At 39.0% G+C, this 17,941-nt stretch overlaps 1 protein-coding gene across 1 annotated transcript in view; it reads right to left on the bottom strand.

Annotated features, from left to right (window-relative positions):
- Positions 1–17,941, bottom strand: part of grip1 (glutamate receptor interacting protein 1) — a 179,822-nt gene that overhangs the window by 88,884 nt on the left and 72,997 nt on the right. The window contains exon 3 of the mRNA XM_088922593.1: positions 7,002–7,082. Coding sequence (XP_088778719.1) covers positions 7,002–7,082 — 81 coding nt within the window. The remainder of the gene's footprint in view (positions 1–7,001; positions 7,083–17,941) is intronic.

The following is a 17,941-nucleotide window of genomic DNA, read 5'->3' as shown; positions in this document are numbered from 1 at the left end:
CAAGAGGACATACGTTCAGTATATCATTCATTAAGACCGTTTCGTAAATGAACTTGGTTACAACTTCTACATTAGATACTCAAAACAAGTACATAACTCTTAGGAATTAAATTGATATCAACTGGTTGGGATAACAATTGAATTCTCGAGCTGTAATGCATTGAAGTTGAATACTCATCCAATTTCTGGGGATTCAGATCTCCTGCGGGCACAAAGAAACAGTTGCAGGCTGTTGCTGTCCAATCCGCGCTCTCTGGCTCGGTGCCAGGCTGTGCTGTGCGGCTTGCGACGGTGCGCTGCAGATGCTCACTGGCCGGCTAGTTAGTGTTGGTTTTAACTAGCAAAGTTTGTGCACAGGAGAAAAGATGACTGTGGGTCCCAGCAAGTCAGGAAGAGGACCGGTTCGTTCCTGATGAAGCGCTAGTTCTGAATAATGATTCAGCTGTCCACAGTTCCGACCTGTTCACGAGGCCTGCTGCTGGTTACTCTCTGGCAACCTCCACTCTAGACTCTTAGAACAAAGGAAAGTTCTGGCACTCGGACACACTGGCCGTTCCGTGGTTGTCCGGGCTGAGTCTCAGGATGGTCAGGAGGCGCGCTGCGAGAATGTCCTGCCCTTGGGAGCCTTCTGCTCCTGGGCCGTCCTGCCCTGGAATTCTCCTTTGAATTCCCTTTAGAACAGTCCACAGAATCCTCTCCAGAATCTTACTGAATCTCCCGAATCTGAATCTTGTTGAATCTGAATCTTGTTGAATCTGAATCTCCAGGCCTGTGTTGCCTGTTTTTACCTGGAGGAACTTCAGCTCGTTGATTGGCTGAAAGTTCCATGGGCATCAGAGTCCCACGTGGGTTACTCAGCCCTACCAGTCCCTGATTGGTTGATCAAGGTGAGATATGAGTCACTTAGTCCTGACACTTAGTAATGCAGTCCAGATGTCCATCCGGCACTCCCTAGACTGATAGGCGCCAGTGGATGACCATTGATCATGATAGCCAGACTTAGCTAAGTGCATCCCCCTTTGGGAGCTTGCTTCTTATCAAAAGAAAAACATCTTAAATCAACTTGCATGAATTCTTTCTCTGTGGTTGCACCACAGAGATGGAGGGTGAGATGGGGCCTCCTTTAGGAGCATACCAACGCTTAACTCTGTCTTATTACAAGCATTGCCGCTACAACGTCAATATAATCAAATTCATTTGTAGATGAATTGTGAAAAATGGAAAAATGCACAGTTTTATTTTTTAAATCTGTTCTATCATCTACTGCTCATTACTTTCAGCTGCAAACTTACTCTGCAGTAAATGACAAGATATACTTCCAATCTCAGGCAAGTGAAGCCTGACTGTCACAGCCAGGCATCATCGTCAGACAGGAGTGAAAGCCTGAGGAAGCTATCATGCACAATAATACTGACAGGCTTGGGAAAGCTTCAAACAGTATCCTGTGTACCCACATCCGGCAGCAAACGGGTTGATATATATTTTTTTTAAATGAAGATATATAGCAACTGTCAACCCATTAGGATTAAACGTGTGTGATGTGTATGCAATTTTTGTCTGAAAGGCACCGACATTACAATCTGAGAAGATTCAGAAAATTCTGTTTTTAAAAGCATAGAATAGCAGAAAACATTTTGACAAGGTTTTCTAAACTTGGTTTCACTAAATACAACACCTTTAACCAACTGAGTAGCACAAACTGCTCAGACCTTTTCTATTTATATGTAATCTGCAGCTTTGGTCTCATTAAATCTTGTGTAATGAACTCAGCTGGTTATTGTGTATGCAACACATGAGTGTCTAATTTAGATAGAACATACTTAGGGGATGGGATAGAGTCATGGCAAGCAAACACTTTTTTGCTTTAAACAATTCTTTCAGTAGTGCTGTTTCTGATGTTCCCCATTAAAATATTTGATACTGACAAGTATCACTTCAAATGGAAACAGTCATAATAAAACACATTAATTACAATGATAAGATCTGCCAGTACACTGCAGCAGCACAGGTGCATAAATTGATTCTGCAAATAATATGAAATACACATCACTTTCTACTGAACTTAATAAGCAGAACATAATTACTAAAAATGGATAAGGGTTGTTATCAAAAAGCGTTCAGAAGCTGCATGCAATAACACAAAAAATCCTTTGAAATTTGTACCTGTTGTTAAACAGTAAGTAATAATGTAACATGTAGCACTTGTAGTACTAAAAAGTATTTATCCTATTAGCTTAACTGAGAAAGAGCAAGCAAATCAAATCAATTTGCTCCTATACCTTATGGGTGACAAGGTAGATCACATCCAGCATACTCTCCCTCTGACAGATCAGCAAGAAATACAGTACAGTACAATGAAATGATAAAAATGTCAGGAGAGCACTCTGTCAGGAAACACGTTATTTAGAAAAACATAAAATTCAATAAGTGCTGCAAGGAGCTGGGGGAGACAGCAGGGTGCTTTATAACATACGTTCTCAGACTAGCAGAGCACTGTAAATACAGGAAGCTGCAGACAAAATGAGCAGAGACAGAACAGTAGTAGGGATATGAGACTGCCATTTGTCAGGACAACTCGGCAACTTGACTCAGAAGGAAGCCAGTGAAGGCAGTCATGCCAGTCACACAACACAAAGACATGTCACAAGGATAACAACAGCAGGCTGATATACAAAACACAGGAAGTTGAAGAGCTGAGGGCAATTGTAGACACCATTGCAGAAAATAAAAAAAACAGCAGGTCTGAACAGTACACAGCTAAAGTGGACAAATAAATAACTTAGCAGAGCCACCGGGCAGTAGTGGAATGTGTCCCCTGCCAGAGAGTATGAATACAGTCATCAAGTGCTGTGGTCTACTCGAAACTTGATGCCACAGGAAGATTGTGCTAAATACGCTTTGCAAAGACCTTTCAGATATACCTGGGATCTTTTCAGTGTCATTTCATTGACACAGAGTCCTCCCATCCGTTTTCTAACTGCTTTATCCAACCTGGGGTCATGGGGGAGGCGGAGCCCATCTCGGCAAGCAGTGGGGTACACCCTGGACCTGATGCCAGTCCATTGCAGGGCAGACACAGACACAAACACACACTCTCACACCAGGGCCAGTGTTCCCAGAAGCCAACTAACCTACCAGTATGTTTTTGGACTGTGGGAGGAAACAGGAGCATAAAGGGGAAAGCCTGGCTTTCATGGGGAGTACATACAAACTCCATGTAAAGAATCCAAATAAGCACAAACAGACACGCCTACTGGGATTAGACTTCACTATCAGGACAGATCATGACATTGACATTGATCTCACTGCCAGGATTCACCAGTTCAAGACTGTTGAACAATTTACCATGCAAATTCTAAGACTCAGATTAAGATTATAATTCCGAGATTCTGTTACACAATTATACATGCATGAGCCATGAAAATATTTAACAGCAGTAGATGCACTATTATGGCACTACCACAAAAACTCAAAAACTGTATTAGGCATATTTTGCAACATATACCAGCAAAAAAACAGAGTATGTACTGTAGATAAGGGAATATCAACTCAATCAAACTGCTGAGAAAATAGACTGAGAAACCTGGCGTATGAAGAGAATGGGATTTCCAACTCACTTTCTCCGGTATTAGCCAGAAAAAAAAATTGACACACATATGGTAGAGAAAGGTGTTTCCAGAGCAGATGTGACCAGGCATGCTTAACAGGATTCACCAAGGCCATCAGGGAATAAATGCATTGTAGCAGCTCAAGAGACCATATGGTATCTGAGTATTGCAAGACAGATATGTGAACTAGAGGAAAGGTGTGCTCAGAAATCAGAAATAAGAGCAGAGCCCTTGAAGATGACAGCATCTCCATCAAGACAATGGCAGCATGTTGCTACAGACACTTTCCGCTGGAGGAATGTAAATGAGTGTTATTGGAATTCTTTGAGTATACTGTATATACTCATGTCATCAGCAACTGTAGAAAGGCAGAAAGCTGTTTTCACCGGGTATGGCATTCCAGAAACACTGATTACAAGTGACGGCCCGCAGTTCACATCTTGTGAATTCCTGGACCTCGCAAAAGAGGTTGACTACACAACAAGCAGGCCTCGGTATCCTTACTCCAGCGGTGAGGTTAATTAGTTTTGTTATAATATGTTCCTGCTGTTCTGTAAAGCTGTGGGTGTTGGAAAGCAAAATAAGCATAAATTGGATATGGAAAGCAGGATTGCATTCTGGGCAGTGCTGCTGCCTTAGCTCTTGGGTCATGGGGTCTAGGTGGGGATTCCTGTTATGTGGAATTTGTATGTTACCCCCTGTATCCCTGCGGGTTTTCTGTTGGTCTTCCAGCTTCCTCTCACCTTCCTGGCTGTATGTCAATGCTGTGGTGTGAACACTGACAAAGTAGGTACTCAAGGGACTGTAAATCCTTGAATGTATTAAAGTCGACAGATGTCACTTAACAGGAGATGGCACTTGTCAATAACACATTAATTGCAAAACATGATTCACCCTGTTCACTGACACTGAGAAATACAGTAAGAAAATCTGAAGTACTGACATTCTCCATATACTGTATTTTAGATAAGTTAACCTTTATATAAACTACAGTTTGTACTGTATGCCTGGTAGGGGAAGTATTATATACCAAAGAAATTACATGTAATAAAGGGATTTGAATCCTCTGAATTTCAACCAGAAATTGTCACCTTTTCACATCTTTGTCAGCACTTGATTTGTGTAAGTCAAAGCATCTGAAGTCTAATGCCTCCACAGTACAAACTTTATTTATTGATACATATATTGATATTAGTAAATAGCTCTTAAAGTTAGGACATGCAAAAGCAAGCATCATGGATATTCAAAAAATATTTTTTTTGGTGGGGTTATACGTTTTGTGGGTGATAGAGGGAAGTTCAATTAAACGACAGCTGTTTGAGAAACATGGCATCCTGTTTAATCTTTGTGCTCCTTTGTTTCTTAACATAAACATTCCTTACTTGAGAATGTTTTTTACTGCTTATACACAACTATCATATCTTTTTGTGAATCAATTTTTTCCTCATCCAGTGTTTCTGACAAAGAGCTGTAACAATTGGCACTCAGCAGTCAAACTGTTGAAAGCCCATACTGTGGGTATGAAATTTGTTCTTAGTATCTCCTACAGTATGTCATATGTTTTCAGCTGGGCTTTGGTGAGGGAAGCATACTGACTCTCGTTATAAATTTAATTAAAATAGGAATTTTTCATCACTATAAGAGACAATGCATCACTAAATGTAGATGTCATGATGTGTTCTAGTTTGAGATTAAAAGTGCTCCTTTCATCGTTTTAAAATGTAATAATGTGAGATTTTTGCAACTTTATGGAAAATATAAACTTGGCATGTACAGTAGATTTATTTAAAACATTTAAAAATACTCATGTGATCCAGGTTATGGAGCATATTCTCTAGAGTATATAAAAAGCAGTAACATTTCCTTAATTTAATCTACTGCAATTGCAGTACAGGAGTCACAAACATTTTAGCTATCAAAGTCAGTAGGGTAATCTTCGAATTCACCAGTACTTTTGTTTATGCTGTATTTTTTAGATATGTTAAAATATAGCTCAGAGAGGACACTGTAGGCCTACGACTTTAAAAATTCTGATTTTTAAGCAACAAGGGGGCAGTTGAGATGCATCAAGGTGGCACAGGTTACTGACGTTGGGTACCTTCTCTGTTTCAAAATTTTTACAGTTAAGTTTCAAGGTTTGATAAGATATGCTAACTATAGTAGTATTGTTATTAGGTTACTGTTATTATACTTTTGTTATTATTAGGCCATGTTAGCTTCAACGTGTATAAAAGATCATAGACTAGACAACATAAGTACAGGCAGTTCTTGATTTACATGCTTTTCATTTGTTCCATTTTTGGTTTAGTATGCCCCAAGAATATATACCACTTCTTAATTTAGGACAAATAATTTCTGTAATGTGCTTGGTGCAGCAAACAACAGGCAATTGGACCAAATATATAAGGAAGAATCCTGTGCACACCAGTTTGCACGCTGAAATGAGGGACCAACCACGGAGCAATATTTGTCTCGGTGTTCTTCCAGTTACCATTTATCACCGTGACACCATTATCTCACACTTGCTAAGCAAGTCAATAAAATGTCTATTGTCTTATTCTGTACCTTATGTTTACTGTATGTTGTGTAACATCGGTAAAGTCCTTAAAACAAAGATACTGTACAGGGTGGAAAAAAATAAAAATGAAATTAAATGTAATGGATTCCTAAATAAAATGTTTTTAAAGTATAAATAATAAATAATTTTGTCAATAAAATTATAAAATAAAACAGTTAAAATTCATAATTTTTAGTACCCTAAATAGGTAAAACATATTTGAACTTTTACTTCAAAGACTTTAAAGTAAATAGCATTATTTAAGATGCTTAATTTTCAAATGTAAATGCTGAAATACTGTTGGATGAAAAACGGTGCCTATTGGAGGATGTGGAAGTCTGCTCACCAGTGTCTGGTTTTCATAAACAAACAAGTGAGAGCTGCCTGCCTGGAACCACTACTTCAAAGACAGGTTTGCTGGACTAAAAACTTAGATGCTTCTGTAATATGCAATATCTGTAATATCTTTGTATGCAACACAACAGAAAAACTGTATTACAGCCTAGTTCATTTAATTATAAGCAGATTACTGAATACCTACTTCTGAGACATAAATGGACAATGACATGTTTATATCACACACTAGTTAAAAAGAAGCCTCTCATTGCCATCACCTGATGAGAGGACAGTTAGAGTTGCCTGAGCGTACACATCTGAAAACAGAGCCCAGGCACACATCTGAGTGCGGGTTTCACCCCAATGCAGCTATCTAGTGAAAATATACAGTATATGAATGGAATGTACTTGCACTTCACTACAGAGCTTGCAGAGTGTTGCCTCTACAGCCCAGAAGAGAAAAGCAAAAGCAAAGCACATCTTAAACAACCTAATCCTACCTGGTATGCTCTGCCTGCGGACAGCCAGTGCTCCATCAGGAGGTTTGGATGGGTTGGATGGCTTGGTGTATGGCCCTTCATCTGTAGGCGAGACAACGTTTTCAGTATGTCTTTTGGGGTACAATGTATGAGGTAAGCAATACAAGTCATTCTTACTTTTTACATAATTTCTGGAACTAAAAAAGGACTTACAGTACGTATATGGTATTAACACATTGTCTTTAGAAAAAATAAAACAGGATGATTTTATAACAAAACCAAGAAACCTAGTATGCCCATCCACAACTCAGTCCATCAATTTTTAATTTCTTTGAAATTAAAACTGCTTAAAATCACTAAACATAACACGTGAGGCATCTTAGGATAAATAATTTAACAGGCTTCTTTACTTCAAGGAGAAAAATCAAATTAAAATACCATGGTGTTTTGCAATGCAACAGTCATAGCATGTAAAAAATTTGGTAACACCATATTTATTTGAATAACACCTTTGATTACAACTTTTTGAACTTTTAAAGGCTTATACTGAAGTTATAATACTGAAGAAATTTAGTGTTGGACTTTATACTTATTTCTAACACTATTACCCACACTGATCTTCACAATTAGTTCACACCTAATGCTAAAAGCTCAACAACTGACCCTGCTTTTGCAGGTAGACAGGAAGAACGATTACTCCCACATTGCACTGGATGACCAGTTTCTAAAGGATTTTTTGTTTTTTATTAGGATGGTCTTTTTAATTGTCAAGAGCAAATCTCTACTGCACAAAAATGAGTGTGGAGAACCCAAGAGGGACACTTACGACGCACAAAAGCATTTAAGGTTCCCTGGACATGAAAGTGTACAACTGGAACAAATTAGTCTGCCATGTATTTCAATATATTTCCACTGGGATGGAGATTGAGTCAAATAAACAGGTTAGTAATGTGATGAATAATCCAAATTCAAGACTTAATCTTATACACATCCTACCATAATCCATAGCCTAAAAGTTATTCAAAACCTCAAAGACTTTAGACAGTATCAGGGGTTGAAAAAGATGGAAAAGGATTAAAATTTGCTGCCAATTGAATGATGAAAAACTATATCCTTGAATATTAAGAATTATGTTATTATTTAGTTCTGCATCATTTCCAGATAAAAAGTATAAAGTATTTGTGCTTGTGTAATAAATGCATTAATCTGATAATAATGACATTGTTTTTTTCTTTGGGACTTGCTGAATCACATTTCTTTCTCTATAGCTATTTAAATCTGCATCTGGATGAGTAAAGAGGTACTGTACATACTGTATTTGATGCTGGTTTTCTCTTGATGGATATTTTAACACATTATAAGTTATCCAGAGCAGTAGTACAAAAGAGAGAGAGAGACCCTCCACTCTTCACTGCTCTCGATCAGAAACATAACGATGTGCTGAAGGCTCTGTCTTGTGCCTGACGAGCAATTAGTCGATCACTGGGAACAAAGCATCGTGGGTCGGGAGGTGTTGTAGGAGTGAAGGGAGATGGCTGCTCAGTCTCTACCCATCTTGATGACACTTTGTCCTGAAGCTTCCCCGTCACCTTCAGGAGTCGGACGATTTACAGCCCTGCTCCTTGGCGCGAGTTGAGACATTTGTCAGCAGAGATGGAAATGGGTCACTGGGGAGCATTACACTGAGAAAATTAATCAGCCCCTCATCACCGTTCTTAATTCAGATGCAATTGAAATCAATTTATGTTGAAGCAAGAGTCATTTCCAAGCAGTAAATATCTGGACACAGTTCACCCAATGCAGCCCAAGGTCATTCCATGACAAATCAGGACAACCTCAAAGCAACTCTACCTCACGTTTTAAGTAAAGATTTTACTTGGGATGCAAAAAAATGCAACCGACTGAACCAGTGTTAAAGAGGCTGCACATTCAGATTTTCACCACAAATGTATTATTTTATACAGTATACAAGGATGCACTTGAACTAGAGACTTGGTCATGATGTTATTCTGGTTCTCAATAATTTACTGAATTGAATTCAATCTTAATGGAATAAAGTAAATATCATTTTATATTAGAATATGACTTAGGGAAAGTTCTCTGTGTTTGGGAAAAAAAACAGATCAGAAACAGAAAAATTAAATCAGACAAAAATAAAATCAGAGCTCACAGTCAACTTCTGTGCAATGCAAATGTCCTTGCATTTAAAATGTGAACTGTGAAATTTGCATTGCAAACCACGCTGACACAATATTTGCATATTCTGAACTACAAATAATTTCATTTGTTTTTAAAATTTGGGAAAGCTTCAAAAACATTTCAAATGCAATAATTAGCAGAAGTTGTATACAGCTCTTTTAAGCCCTGGTTCATCAGGACACAATTTGCAATTTATATCCCTGTCAATTTCCTTGCATTGAACTCAATCAAACTCAAATATTCTGCCATTTAAATACATTACCAACTGAGATAATGACAATAAATACCTTGCACAGATGGTAAAAGGCTTGATATACAATTGTAACACAACAGAAAGACTGTATCATGCAAAGTGCTTCCTATATAAGTGATATCACGCACTTTGCTTCCTATATTGGTAAACACCTGGTACTTCTTAAATATATGATTATAGTGTTGTTATTGCATAAATTGTACTACCTTTATGTAATGTTAAATAAAGGCCTCTAACAATGTAATAATAATAATAATAAAAAAAGATAAGTTGTAGCAATATTTGTGTAGACCAGGGATTCTCAATCCTGGGTAATGGAGGGCTGGTGTCAGGTTTCTGTCCAACTGGCTTCACAATGAGCTGAAACCTTTCACTTTTTGGCTAAATTAGACATGTTTAATAATTATGGCACACTCTATGGGTGCTGGTGCTTTAAAGAGACCTAGAAAACCAGTAGCCACACTCACTGGACCAGGACTGAAGATTCATCATATAGACTTACTGTATCCAGGGGTTCCCTATTGCTGCTTCTGAGAAACGCACACCTGCTGGCTTTCGTTCCAGCCCAAGTTAATTAGCTAATTGAAGCTTTATTTGAAGTAAGAACTTGCTTGATTGCAATACTTCAAAGTTTGTTTCTACTCCAGGATTGGGGATTTTATCTCACTTACAAATTGAAATAGTTAAAAGGCAATCAACAAGTTTAAGAGCCCAACAAAAAAAGTCCAACAGTTTAAATAAATCCTATTACCATGTCATGTGAGGGTTTAATTGTGTAACTGAGAACTCAGCTGGAACAAAAAAACCTGCAGATGAGTGTCCAGAAACAGGGTGGAGAAATCCTGGACTAATATAATTGATGTCTGCTGTATGGAAGAGTATTTGGAATGCATGTGGTAGAGGCACATACAGTGCCTTTTCATTTGCATTTAGTTTTGGTAGTGAACATATTGTAGTTGCATCTACAAATTAACCATTTTAAAAACCTTTGCATTTGCATTCACTAAAGACAGTTCTGAGCAATTTGACTTGCTTTATCGCTATTTGACAAGTGCATCCATTTCTGACGTTTTAGGCATGTTGAAAAATCTGCCTCATTTAGTATGCTCGCTCGACTGACAAGGTTAGATGGGGAAGCAGACTTTTATAAAAAGATAACAAATCAGGATGGAATCACCAGATTTGTTTGATTTGTTCTGAGCCACAAACACAGAATGATCGGATTAGGGCTGTGAACATCCCTCTTTCCCTCACACCAGCTTGGACTGTTGTGTTGGCTAAAAAGAGGCGGACAAGTCACAATTTCAGATCTGGGTAATCTCTCGCTCTGCAACAGTTCTGCTGTTAGCCAACACACCTTCGCACTTACCCGAGGTGGTGAATGTTTTCTGCATTCCCCTACCCTCTTTTCAAAATACAGCTTTACATATTGCCAAAACAGGCTTGGAGTTCAACAGTTTCCACATTTCCAAAAGTCAGCATGGTAGCAGCTTCGCGTCTAAATGGAAAACAATTGCAAAACAACATGCACAGGTCTTGTCTGCAGCCAATTCAAATCAGTCGCCTAAAAAATGAGAACACTTCACATGTCGCTGCCAGTACAGCAAATCTTAAAGCCATCTCAGGCACTGCAAATGAACATTTCATTAAGGGCATTCAAATTCACAAGGCTAAAAGAACAATTACAGTATACTCTGATACTTGAGAGTACAGTACATAGAATATGGACTTTTGATTTATTATTCACTGAGAAGTTGAACGGGCTTGAATATGCATTTCATATTGTATGAGCTACAGTACTTGCTTGCTATATCTACTGTGACTTGCAAATGCATTCACCCCTTTCAAAGCTGTTCCATTTCATCAAGATACTGTAAAAATCATGCTCTCTATACACATTTTGAATGTATTATGATTATGATCAAACTGAACAATGTGAATGAATTCAAATGTATGTAAAAACATCACTAACTCAAATATGTTGATTTCATCAATACCATTTGTATTCATCCTCTTTGCAATGGTAATAGGTCAATACTTTCGCAAGATAACTGGAGTAATAACAGCACTAATTCAAATAGAAGTGAAAATACCAATAGAAATTAATGTCACCTGGTTGAATTAATTAATGTCCTGAAGTTTTTTCAACTAAACAATTTCAAAACACAGACATACTGTACAGTAATTTGGGAGATGTAATGGTACCATTACCTCTGTTTCAGAATGATACTCCAGCAGCACTCCAAACTCCATTCAAGAAGAAATAAGTCCCCATTAAGTACATGAGTAGAGCCAACATATGAAACTCTTATGTTTGTCTGACACTCTTGATACATTTCTCTCTTTCAAAACATTAAATCCACAGCACACAGATTCAAAGACAGCAAACAATTAAACCATATGGGTTAATGAAAGGTTTTTAAAAGTACCTCTCATGTATTTTCTTTAAAAACTGACATGAAATGTATAGAAAAAAGAACAATATAAAATTGCATCAATTTAAATCACTGCTTTAATTCAAGCACAGTGAGCTCAACTGTATACCAAGCTTGAAAAGAGGAGATTTGTCACAGGTACAAAAAAAGTTACAAGCAATTACTGTAATAAATCAACCTACACTATTTCAAGGTCTTTTTTTTTGTGGACTTCATGCATGGCCTTATTTTAGCAGATGTCATTCCGCTGCAAAAAGAGAACTGAATGCACTTCTCCAGCACCACATGGGACAAGAAGCTTTACAGCAAGATGGCTATTCTCAAGAGCCTCACACTGCACTTTAGTGCATTCAAGCTGATGTGAGTGGACGCCTTCCAGGTTCCACTTCAGACTGCAATACCATCCGCAAACGCTGGACACATTTGCTGCTGGACACATTCTACCTCTCATTTCCTCTGGGAAGTGGAAGAATTTGCTGTACATTTTCCTTTCCTGCCAAGACCCAAGAAAATTGAAGGAAGCCCATAGTGCCATCCAAAGATTCTCAATGATCTGCTGACATGGCCTACACACACATACAGTACAGTTTGTGTAATATAAGCTTATATTTATATAAACACACTTATACCTGCATTAGATTTTGGAAGTCTAAAGCGGTGTTGCTGAGCTTTGCAGGTTATTGCTAAGATGAGAGTGCTAAGAGTGCACATGGGCTGCTAAAACAGAAGGGAGCTGCAGAGTCCAAGGACTACAGTAAATTTGCTAACCCCCCAACCAGAACACAGAGGATCCCACATAAAAAAATAAACACTTGCATCCAGTTTAAAGCATCCATTTTGTAACTAAAATTTGATGCAAACGCTGTATATTCTGAGAAATAAGGAATGCGTGTTTCTTTTTAAAAATGGTTTAACTTGGAAGCTGACCAGTTGGATTAATTAAGAGATAGTACATAGCAAGGGCTGAAGGTACAGTAAGTCACCAAGCGGCACCTGTCTGTCAATAGCCAGGGATATTAACCCATGTAATTTTTCAGTTTTGGATGATTGTCGTCTCCAGTATTGCCGACTATAAAAATTGCATGCATCATCAGGGAAATGTATTCCTTCAATCATTATAATTCCAAATCTCACCCACAACAACTAAACAGGGGTAATGACTTTCCTTTCCCTCTAACATATCAGAAAATGCTTTGAGCATAATCAAAAGACCTTTCATAAAACAAGAACCAAATAAATGGTTGAACTAGCAGAGTCTCGCTTTATTTATTATAAAATATTATTTGCATCTAAACCAGCACTGGGCATATCCCATCCCAGCAAGTGACAGAATGACTGGAGCTCAAACATTCTCTCCCTTCGTGTGCAGGTAAACCACGGTCGCTGCACAGATGTAGGGCGCAAATTCAATTTTCCTCTTTCACTGAATGACAGCTTGCGCTTCTGCAAATAATGTCAAAAAATGCAGCTGGTAATAATGCAGACAAAAGACATCTTAAAAATGGTTTTCTATCCCTGATGGGTTTTCATTACGCATGAAAGTAATTTAGCTTTTTTTTTTTCTAATTTCACTTCAAGGCAGACACACAGGTCTGAGAAGCCGACTTACAAAGGCAAACAAGGAAACACTTGAAAACACTCTGTTCCCTGATTTCCTTCCCAAGTTTTCAGTCTTTTCCGTACTCACCCTCATCATTACGGAAAGCGCTACTGACTCCACACAGGAAAGCCATGGCACTCTCCCTCTAGCAGGTGAGACTGTCCTGCTGTGAATCCAGTCAACACCAGGACACTAGGAGAGCCCTGCCATAGAGACCAGCTGCTGAACTGCTGTGTATTCCCGACTCCTTGGCAGAACCCCTACAAACCATAGTTTTGTCTGTCCTTTTGCTTAGGAAGGCTGCTCACTGCAGCTGCAGCATACAGCTCGTTCAAGGAAGAACCTGGGGAAGTGCTTGTAAGTCCACTGGAGCAGAGCGTTTTTAATTTAGCTCCTAGACTAAGCGGTCAGAAATTTGGCTGAGGCTCCACATTTCCATGGTTGCATTTATAAGAATGCCAGGGTCCCCTGAAGCGATCGCAAAAATGATTCACACAGTGGTTGGGAGAAGCTGAATTCCAGCAGGGCAAGCGCTACAATCAGCTGGCTGTGCACCCTGGTATGAGAAGTATTTCCACAGTCCCTTCAATGGAGCTCAACCCAGGAGTCCGATCAGTTAGCACCACGACATACGCTCAGCCCGTGTGCATGCATTTCAAATTATATTAATTAACCAGGTTAAAAAAAAAGAGAAAACGGAGCCAGTATTTCCCCACACGAGACACGTTTTCTTCTGAAAACAGAAACCCCAGTGCTGCAGCCTTCAGAAAACACACCAGTGCTGTCAGGCTGTCAGGTCACACTATACCCAGTCATGCATATGACCAAGCTCATTTAGGAAGGAAGAAGTGGAGATGTGAGCTGTTACTCCTGGCTCATCTTACACAGCAGGGGAAAAGAAAACTCTAGATATCTAATGGAACCATGATAAAGTACTCACAAGAAGCTAATTAATGCACTTCCATGTGCCAGCCCTCAGCACAACAGGGGGTTTGTACACTGATAAACGCCTAAATTTTGAATCTCCACCCCTTTAGAAATACACAGTGGGTCTGATAAAAACAGCATTCAAAAAGAGCTAAACACAGATGCACTGCAAATCAGCATGCTGCCAGTGCTTTCTTATTAAACTTTTCCCTTTTACTACTGGTCTTTTATTTGAGAGCTTATTTTTTAAAAAAAACTCCTAAAAGACAAATCTCTTAACTTTCCATGTTTGCTCCATTGCTTTTTTCCTGATTGACGGTGTTTGCTTATCTGAATAAAAAAGATTTCTGTCTTGCAAGGAAGCTCAACTGACCAGCAAGAAGTGCAGAACATGAATGCCACACACACTAAAAAGGAAATGATAGTTATGCAAGAGGACTCAGGTTATGTTTTGATTCTATGTCTAACTTGCAATGGCTGAAAAAACAGATAGGGGCAGGTCTCAAAATAGCCGTGGTGGGAGGTACTTGACGCCAGCATAGGCTGGTGCCATTCAAACCCGACAGTCCTGCCACGTTCACACTGGGAGCAGGAGGAGGTCATCTCCTGTGATTAATACCTCTTGGATTTTACTTTGGCAGCTCAAGCAGTCGCTTCATATTATATTTAGTTGAGAACATCACTATCCTTGGCCTGGAAATGGCAAAAAGCTTTTACATTAAAACTCAGAGAGGTTTACCTTGAGTAAACTTACATCAAACCCTGATTTGGCAAAGATTAGGAAACCGTACATCTCTGACTCTATTTTGGCTGATAAAGCATGACAGAAAGACGAGCCTTTGTGGTTACACCAGGAGGAAGACAAATAGGACTTTTACTGGACAAGCACACACAATAAACAAAGGAACAAGTAATAGGTTTATTCCATGCTATAAAAAAGAAGAAAGAAAACCAACTGTGGAGCCTTCTTCAGGTGTGTCATAATAAACAAATACAATTACGTTGTTAAAACTTTGGTTCTACAGTGATTATTAAAAAAATGATTCCAGGCAGGAAGCCTCATCAGGTCAAAAAGAGCAGCTTGACATGAAGACACACCATACAGAAAAAGGTATCAGGATTGTGTGGTGTCTTGCCTTGAGTCTTCAAGAGATAGCCAAACTTGAGAATATCACCATGTTGTAGGTGTTCATTTTAAAAGGACAGTATAACTAAGTATGCCTACACAAAAGAAATGAGAAAAGACTCCACTTCATTCTAGAAGAATTCTACTTTTGTTATAATGACTGCTTGACAGGATAGGGGAGGCATACCTGTTTCACTGAGCAAACATTTTAACATTTTAACGCTTTGCATTCTTTTCAGCGTCAACCAGGTGTTATGAACCGATGGTGAAGGAAACAATTTCACAACTGTTGTTACAAAACAGCCTTAATAATAATAGCTAACCTGAAACAGCAGGAAGCACATTCCTGCTGCGATACAACATTGTTAACTGTTACATAATTGTGGAAAGTGCTCTGTGGCAAACTGCTTAGAAGAACACTATACATTAGCTATAGAATAACAGAGCTTTAGAGATGACAGTGACAAGGAGAAACATATACAGTAAGTAAATAGGCTACAATTTTAAATGTTTCCTTCTCTTTCACGACAGTACTGCCAGAGTTAATCCCATCCTATACAACTGTCTGGTGTCTTTAATAAGAATTGCGCAAATGTATTCATTATAGGCTCCTTTTTGACCAAGATCTGACAGCATACAGTATATACTTGCTTACTTTCTTTGTAGTGTTCTACAGTGATAGCTACTGAATATGATTTCACACAGCTGTTTCATTATAGAACTTCATGGAGCTCTCAGCTTTGCTTTGAAAAGTTGCTGAGTGACCTTTCTTGATTCAATTTACAATTATTTGTGTTTTACAGGATCATATGCCTCATATCTACAGGCATCGAATCCCTGTAAAAAAAATAATTTACTGTGTTTAGCTTGTCTGCTGCAATATATGCAACATCAGAAAGCAATTGGTGGGTGCAGCAATCCAATCCCTGAACTCGTTGAAAAATTAACGGTAACACCGCTGGGAAAAAATCCTGGTGCTACGAAAATATAACCACTGTATGGCATGCATCCTTTTTGCATATTTCTCTTTCCCTGAAAACTAACATGTCCACCATAAAATTACTACCACTACCACCATAAAATTCCAAGACAAAGCACAAAAATGGCCACCGCCATATCACTCTGCAACTCACAACTGGCAACCCACTGAAGCTCAGCAGGTGTGAGCCTGGTCAGTACCTGGATGGGAGACCTCCTGGGAAAAACTAAGGTTGCTGCTGGAAGAGGTGTTAGTGGGGCCAGCAGGGGGCACTCACTCTGCAGTCCATGTGGGTCCTAATGCCCCAGTATAGTGACGGGGACACTATACTGTAAACAGGCGCTGTCCTTTGGATGAGACATAAAACTGAGGTCCTGACTCTCTGTGGTCATTAAAAATCCCAGGGCATTTCTCGAAAAGAGTAGGGGTGTAACCCCGGCGTCCTGGCCAAATTTCCCATTGGCCCTTACCAATCATGGCCTCCTAATAATCCCCATCTATGAATTGGCTTCATTACTCTGCTCTCCTCCCCACTGATAGCTGATGTGCGGTGGTCCGCATCATCCAGGTGGGGCTGCACATTGGTGGTGGTTGAGGGGAGTCCCCATTACCTGTAAAGCGCTTTGAGTGGAGTGCCCAGAAAAGCGCTATATAAGTGTAAGCAATTATTATTATAAAAATGAATTAAATTTGTTATACTGTAATTCTAGTATGAAGATCATATTTTAACACACAAAGCAAATGCTTCTTACATCAGTTTAATGCGTCTTGCATTAAACTGACCTGCATTGCACATGAAGCCCTCTAGATGTCAGTATTTAACATTTAGTAAATATTAAATATTTAGTATTTAAGACTAAATATTATGTTCTTTTTGTACAATTTAGATCACTTTATTAGCCCTATACAATTTCTTGCATTAGGAATTTGTCTTTTTGCATACCCCAGCTTGCTCTCCATGAGACACACAGACAGGGAGAGAGAAGCTTGGGGTCAGAGCGCAGGGTCAGCTATTGTACAGTGCCCCTGGAGCAGCTGGGGTTAAGGGCCTTGATCAGGGGCCCAACGGAGTAGGATTCCTCTGCCGGCTGTGGGATTTGAACTGGCAACCTTCCAGCCACAGGTGCAGATCCTTAGCCACAGAGCCACCGCTCCGCCTAAATGGTTACATTAGTCAATATTATTAGAACTGATTAAATGAAAATGCCAAAAAAGATTTAAACCTGAATTAGAGTTTTTAGTGTCCGCTCAAGACATGGGTTATGTTTAGTGTTAGGTCAGGGCATAGTACAGTACATCTGAAGAGTACCATTCCATCAATTTTCATTTTTTCTTGTTTCTCAACACTTGGAACAATTTAGATTGATAACTTAAGCCAGTGATTTTCTCAATCACATCATTTGGAAAATAATTGCAATGAAAACAAAAAAACGTGTAATAAC

This window comes from Atractosteus spatula, chromosome 8 (genome assembly GCF_055471065.1).
Source record: "Atractosteus spatula isolate fAtrSpa1 chromosome 8, fAtrSpa1.hap1, whole genome shotgun sequence".
NCBI classification, from domain to species: Eukaryota; Metazoa; Chordata; class Actinopteri; order Semionotiformes; family Lepisosteidae; genus Atractosteus; species Atractosteus spatula.
Note: the sequence above shows the minus strand (reverse complement) of the source record. Positions and strands in the feature narration are given on the sequence as shown.